Source organism: Rhagoletis pomonella, unplaced genomic scaffold (assembly GCF_013731165.1).
Source record: "Rhagoletis pomonella isolate Grant_MI unplaced genomic scaffold, Rhpom_1.0 Rhpom_scaffold_00008, whole genome shotgun sequence".
Taxonomy (NCBI): Eukaryota; Metazoa; Arthropoda; class Insecta; order Diptera; family Tephritidae; genus Rhagoletis; species Rhagoletis pomonella.
In genome coordinates this window covers 15,625,705-15,633,041 of record NW_023458562.1, presented here as the reverse complement: position 1 = coordinate 15,633,041, position 7,337 = coordinate 15,625,705, and the positions used below count along the sequence as shown (strand labels likewise).

General features: G+C 41.6%; 1 protein-coding gene across 1 annotated transcript; it reads right to left on the bottom strand.

The window, feature by feature from the left end:
• Nucleotides 1-2,268: 2,268 nt before the first annotated feature.
• On the bottom strand, nt 2,269-5,230 carry LOC118744240. Its single transcript, XM_036477125.1, has 6 exons — nt 4,994-5,230; nt 4,665-4,901; nt 4,510-4,604; nt 3,817-4,420; nt 2,671-3,744; nt 2,269-2,517 (listed from the first exon to the last, which is right to left on the bottom strand). The coding sequence occupies exons 1-6, from the start codon at nt 5,219-5,221 to the stop codon at nt 2,284-2,286; spliced, it is 2,472 nt and encodes an 823-aa protein (XP_036333018.1). The 5' UTR covers nt 5,222-5,230; the 3' UTR covers nt 2,269-2,283.
• Between the last annotated feature and the right edge of the window lie 2,107 nt (nt 5,231-7,337).

Genomic DNA, 7,337 nt, shown 5'->3' with positions numbered 1-7,337 from the left:
GTTCGAAAAAGGTTCAACTCAATTTTTTCCAGAAAAACGAAAGCTACAAAGTTTTTCTTTTCACAACAAATTTTAAAGTTAAAAGCTACAATTAATGGCATAGTAACATATTGTATATCTCACTTCTATCGACTAGGTGTATGGTGTCAAGTTAGCACTACATACCATTTTTTCTTAAAAAACGAGAGCTACAAATTTTTTTTTTCCACAACAAATTTTAAAGTTAAAAGCTACAATTAATGCCGTTATAACATTTTCAATATCTCAATTCTATCGACTAGGTGTATGGTGTCAAGTTAGCACTACATACCATTTTTTCTTAAAAAACGAGAGCTACAAATTTTTTCTTTCCACAACAAATTTACAACAAAAAAGCTACAATTAATGCCGTTGTTAACTTTTCCAAATTCGAAAAGTGTAGTGCTAACTTGACACACGTAAAAATTACTGACGAGTGTCGACCACTTAGATAATTCGCCGACCACCGTTTGAGTCCCTGTGGGAGAGAAAAGGCTTCTATAATTTCTGGTAGCGTGGAGTGACTGACGGTGTCAAACGCCTTTCACAGATCCAACGCTACTAGAACTATTCTCTCACAGGGACGGTTTCGGTTAAGGCCATGTGTTACCTGAATGTTTATGTCGTTAAGTACCATTGTTGAGCTGTGCACTTTACGGAATCCATGATGATGCCTTGCCGCGGTCAGGTGGTTTGCGTAGTGCGGAAGTAGCAAGGCCTCAGGTGTCTTCGCTACCGAGGAAAGAAGAGTTATCGGACGATGTCTCTCCATTGTTTGCCGGTTTTCCCGGTTGGAGCAGTGGGACCACCCTCCCCATTTCCCAGGTATGTGGAATGATTAGGGTAGCTATGGACAGGTTGAGAACCTTGGTAAGGTAATCAACTCCAGCAGGACCAAATGTTTCTAACATCAGCGTGCATATACCGTCGGGAGCCATGGCTATGGAGGCTTTCGTATTCCCGATGGCTACCTGTACCTTACCTCTGGTGAAAATAAGAGGCACACTTTGTGTTGGCACGTTGTGCAGCCTTCTGGTCACTCGACGTTTGGTTTTGTCCGCCGGAGGATGCAGCGTAAATTGTCGGCTTGAGTAGCTCGCGCATCGCTCCGGGTGCGACGAGGCGCGGTCACCGAAAGAGACTTCAACTATGCGTCACGCTTCGTCGGGTTCGACAATGACCTCACGGTTGACCAAAACTTGCCCACAACAGAGCTAAAGTTGCAAGTCCTCAGATACTCCTCCTACTTCCCGAATCTCCGAGCTGAAATCGCTAATGCGGGGATTTCCGGGATCGGCCTGACGAGATACATCCGGCTGGGATGAAGCGGGATGCAGCAGTGGCAGCCCCGAGGAACTCACGCTCACCTAGGGGACGTCGGTTGGTGTGGGGAGGGCAAAGAAGGTGTTTTCAGTAACTTCCGCGAAGCCGTTCTAATCAGCTTTGGAAAAGTTGACATAGGTTCGGTGTTACGCGGAAGCAAAGTTGGCAGGTTTATCAATAGAGATGATTATGGGTAGATGGTCTGATGCGGGATGAACGTTAGGCCACCAATATCTCGCTCGCGATCTCGACGGTGCACGTAGTATCCGACGCTATTCAACGCACACGGCGCTCGTAGTTCCTCATACAATCTCGCGTGGCGCGCAGTCCTGAATATGACCTAGAGTGCCACCAGTCAAGGCAGGTGTTGCACTTGACCGATGCCAAGTTACGGAATATCCTAGTCAAACACAATCGTCTCCGGCATACGCAGCATGTAAATGTAGGTTTCTGGCATATGGTTTGACTTGATGCCAGCCCTGAGCAGAAGTATGCGAAGCAGGTGTACCCCTATGGACGTGCAACTTTTGAGAGATTTCGCCGACCTAAACGGGGTTAGATCGCCGAAACAACAGCTCTTGGTCGGATAAAAATCGAGTCATTCCGCTACGAAGAACCGGCTCGGTTCGTCCAGGTAGTGAAAATGGTTGCTGATCAGGGCTGCAATTTACCCTCTGGTGGTTGAGAAAATTCGTTGACCACCGTTTGAGTCCCTGTGGAAGATCGACGCCGAACGCTACTAGGACGTTCTGTCACAGGGGAAAGGGGAGTTATCGACCGATAAGACCCTCACACAATATTTATCACATCGTCATCGTTATCATTAGCGACATATTTGCCGATAATTTTGTTGTTATAAACTTAATGCGCCCCCTTTCTCTATCAGGCCACATTTTTATCCCACAAAAGCACTCATGTTTCAGAACAATCAACTTAATTTTCTTACCTCAAAACCAAATCCATAATTTCATCGCTCGGTTGCAAATCTTGATGCATGCATTCGAGCGTATTCAGTTCTAACGGATTCCACGGTCCATTGCGCTCTAAAGTATCCCATTTCGCATCTATGCACATGAAACTGTAGCCACCTTCACGCTTATCGCCCTCAACATTAACATTGAGTGTTTGATTTAAATGTGATTCCATATGCGGGAACTTTGCAACGCAAACATCGAACTAAAAAATGTGAAAAAATACGGAAAATTATTAAATAATCAATGCTAGGTTTTAAGTGAATCTTATCTATAATAACCGGAATTGCATCGCATAATTTAAGATATCTTATTATATTATTTTCAAAAGTATTCCCTCAATCTCAACTAAGCTTACCATTTTCTGCACAACGGGCTGCTGGCGCGCTGTACCTTCCTCCATTAAAAGCAGCAGCGTCATATTTTGCTGCCCACACATATATAACTCTAGCCGTTTCGTACCATTTGATGAGCTCTGCGCGTTAGCAGGCAATGTCGCCAAAGCATCCACAGCGTCGTCGCACTTCAAAGAGCTGCGACGCGAAAAAACTTTACTCGTGTTTAGTGGCGTTTGTATCTCTACCGCAGTGGTATCCCAAGTGCTGCTCGTATGTTCCTCATTCAAAGCCAACACAGAGAGTTTAGCCATTAGCGGTGTGAGTGGCACACCACCCGGTTGCTTGCGACTCGCGGCAACAAATTGGTCATTAGATGACGCATCGGTGAGTGGTTTCAGGGGAAGACTAAGTGATTTCTTGTCCAGAGGAGTTTTAGCTTTTTGCATTGTCATTACTGCAGGTGCTTCTGTATTCAAATTACTATCTGTTTTTAGGTTTGTAGATGTGGTGGTGATGGTTGTGTTGTTGCCGCCGCCGTCAAGGCGTAGCGACTCGTCTAATTGTTTTAGTTCGTTATCAAATTCTTTGAATTCCTCAATAAGTTGTGCGATTTCGACATCCTTCTTTGCACTGCCATTGCCGCTGCCGTTTTCCGCCCACAGGCGGTAGTACTTTTCGATAAATTCTTGGAAAAGACTACGAGATATTGGTTGACCATTCTCGTTAAAAACAGGATAGGTGGGATCTGTTATGGTGCGTGAAGTGCGGTTATTCTCATCAGAGTTGTCAGAATTTTGCTCTGCATCAACATCGTCGTCATTTTCGATAAAATCAGGTGATTCGATGGCCTCAATGCCGCTGCTGCTTCCATTGCGATTGACGTCAGTCTTAAAGCTATTCGAAAATTGTTTCAGCGATAATTTCTTGGATATCTTCTTAAGTGAATCTTGTAAATCGGTGAAGGAGTTGCGACGCTCCATTTGTTTATTCGGATTTGCAATAAAATTTTGAAAGAATTTCTCAAAATCGAATTTGAGCGAATTACGGCGATTAGTGTTATGTGTTTTTTGTTGCTTATTCGAGTTGCTTTCATCCTGTAAATGAAAACAAAAATTGGCTAAACTTAAAATAAACTTGAATACGAAGCTTCGTTATTCGATGCTTACCTCCGTATTTGCGCATATGGACATAATATTCCCCACTTGCAGCACTTTATTCTCCGTCATCGGTGTAGAGCACACACTGGTGCGTCCTATGAACTCCGGATACGAGTCTGTTTCATCGAAATTTATCGAAGCAATTCCTGACTCAGGCAGCTCCTTCGAACTGCCCATTCCGTTTCGATGCCGCAAAGGCAAGTGTGTCGGGCGTATCAGCAACGATTTCGGCCGCACTGCTCCCGGTGTTTGCGCCACAGCCGTGGATGCGGACACACCTTCTTCTACTTGCTCGCAACCCACCGTGCCGCCAGTAGCACTGCCTTCCTCTGGTATATTTGTAAAAATCAACGACTTGTCGCGTTTCATTTTACGCTTCGGGTACTGAAAGGGTAGCAAACCAAGCTGGATGGTTTGCACAGTTTGGGCGCGTTGTGCGTCGGCAGCTAAGCGATTATATTGCAGGACATCCACATAAACGACTAGCATCTGAACGCCGTTTGGTATGTGAAAATCGGTGATGTGTATCTGCTCGGCGGTGGTGCGTATGTGTAGCGGATCGGTAAGTACAAGCTGCTTGGTTATGACGTCACCAAGTTGGGAGGCAACGACTCTGTCGGAAATGAATAAAGATGATGGATTAAAAGTTCTGCAGCTACATATGTACATATGTATATGAAGTAAGTGCAAGAAATTACACACTTGTTATGGTAGAGTACGGCTCCGCCCAATATACCCTTTGTCTGTTGACAGCATTGCAGTGTTTGTATGGCATCCAAAAATATATTGCTAGCCGTCTGAAAGCATAAAGTGCAATCTATTTACTCATTTTAATAAAATATAACAATTTTCCATACCTTTGGCATACGCAGCTTTGGGACATTCTGAAAAATATGTCCGTTACGTTGTAAAATCGGCAGATATGTTTCAAAAATATGATATAGCTTTTCGGAGAGATTCTTGTACTGTGCTTGCTGTGGGAATAGATCGAAAACGCTTTGCAAATCACGATGAAAGAACTTGACAAGTGAGGCGAGCAAGTCGGCGCGTTTTTCAAGCAAATAATCCGAGATATTACGATCGGTGCCAACTGCCTGGGGGATAAAGATTTCAATTATTAATTAAAGAGTATTCCATTGTAATAGCTTTTAAAAAATAATTTTAAACTATTTAATAGAAAACTCACAAGGGTAAATCTCCCAAACTCCTTCAACACAAATTTGCCATTTTGCAGTGCCATTATTTTCGGTTTGAAGAAACAGTCCTTAAGGAAAAAGGATGTACCCATCAGCTGGCCACAAAGCGCCACTTTCTGTGTGTCCGACACCCAGCTTGGATGGAAATAAAGTACCGCCTGGACCGGATCATCTGCTTCGTCTTTCAGACACTCAGTGTCGTAGACGAAAACAATCATCGTCTCCCTGCAAATACAATTTTTTAATTATTAATTTACATTGTACATATTTTCGTGCATAGTTCAAATAAACGTAAACAACCGATGTGGTTAGCTACCAACAACACCTCTCATCAATGCTTCTTCTATTAGCACGCTCCACTTTCGACCAACGCAAACGCTTTTTGGATTTTCGTAAATCTTTAAACATTTTATTACTATTAACTTCTAAAAAATTAGCCACTGCTAACATCTTAATAAATTCGATTTCGATTGCCGTACGAGCGCGCAACGTCATCTAATCAATAACGCTTAACTAGCTTTGCCGAATTTGCGGAGTTGGCATATTGGCGTAATTGCGACTAAACAGGCGTCTATCAGCAGTCTAGTGATAAAGCGCAATTGCCATTTACAACGCTTCAGCACGTCACCAAAGTGAAACTGATAACACTGCTTACTGTTAGCATATGCCCCACCGCTTTCTGCCCGCATTACTGTAGCTAGAGCAACAGAGAGCCTAGCATATGTATATCTGTTTGTCTATATCGCTTAAATGAGTAGCACAGTAGAAGACTAGTAAATAGCACTTACCAAATTGCGGCGCTATACGCTCGAAGAGTGTCTAGCGGAGTGATTTTGTTTCGAGGGGGTGGAGTGGGTAAACAAATGGCAATTAGCCGATTGAAATATGAGAACACATTGTAATGGTTGTTGTTTTTCTCTCAGTGTACTTACTTAGCTTTTTGTTGGAGCTTTATCGCATACCATTTTCGACACAAGATGTCACTTACGATACAGTGAGTTCTAAGCCGAGCTTGAACTCGAACTAATTTCGAGTTTCTCAAAATTAGTTTCTCGAGCTTAGAGAAAATGCACTGAAAAAGCAACAAGAGCACTGTTCTTCTGTTCTCAGTTTCCAAAGAAAAATCCAGAATTGGAAAACGCCAGTATATAAACGCCCACACGCCAACACGAGTAACATTGATTTTAATCGAAAAGGTTTCTACTTACGGAGTAGAGGAAAAAAACTAAAAATCATAAAATCGCTTAGGAAACCGTTGAAGTGTTTAAACTAAAGGAATATAATCCTAGATGTGGGTGAATGAAAAAAAGCAAACATATCGATTTCTGAGTGGAAGATCGACCTATCTCGGCAGCTAGCTCGAAAACGCTCTATCTCAAAAAACTTTTCAAGAACGCCCTATTTCAGAATTCGTTTCAAAAGCGCCCTATATCTGCACATTTTCAATACATTTTGAAGTGAAATAGGGCGTTTTTGAACCGCATTCTGAGATAGGTTGTTTTTCAATGAAATTCTGAAATAGGGCGTTCTTGAAAAGTTTTTTTGAGATAGAGCGTTTTCGAACTGGCTGCCGAGATAGCGCGATCTTCCACTCTGCAGTGGATACGTAGATTAATCGTATTTCTAAAAAAAAATAAAAAAAAAAACTACAAAAAAATAAAGTTCCATAATTTCTAAATTATTAAATTATTAAAAGTGTAAGAAGTTAAAAACATTAAGTTATAAGAAAGTAGAAAGTGAAATTAACTCTAAACCTTGATGACTAAGTGCATTTAATTTTAAGTTCATTAAGCGAAACGAGAAAAATTTTTAATCTTTTAAAGAAGCACTTAAATAGACACCCTACATCGGTGAAAATTACAAATACAACGCTAGTAGGTCTTTCAACGCTGGAGCGGCAAGGAAACATACATACATGTAAGTGATAATACATTTTTCTCATTATATTATCATGGTGGAGACCATATGTGGGCGTTCCCATGGTGGCGCACGTGACAGTTGTACGATTTCAATGTGATACAATAAAGGAATACCATTTGTTTTCTTTAACTTTTTTGGGTCATTGTATAGCACATAATTAGCTCTATATTTAACCGAAAAATGAAATCAATCGAACTGCTTGGTCCTGAAATATAAGCATTTAAAGAGAGTGTCGTTACGTGACAAAAAATGGAAGTTGATTTTTTCTTTTCTTACAAAATCGCAAAACTCTGCGAATTGTGGATGGCTATTTTCATGAAACTTATTTTAATATGATTTGGAGCAATTCTAGTTGTTTTTAGAGTTTTTTGAATTAATGCAAATTGTTTCAATTCTCTTTTACAACCCCAAGTG

Coding starts and splice junctions, on each gene's coding strand:
- LOC118744240 (XM_036477125.1), bottom strand. CDS start 5,221: ATGATTGTTTTCGTCTACGACACTGAGTGTCTGAAAGACGAAGCAGAT. Junction 4,421..4,509: donor GCCGTACTCTACCATAACAA/GTGTGTAATTTC, acceptor CATTTCCGACAG/AGTCGTTGCCTCCCAACTTG. Junction 3,745..3,816: donor CCATATGCGCAAATACGGAG/GTAAGCATCGAA, acceptor TTTCATTTACAG/GATGAAAGCAACTCGAATAA.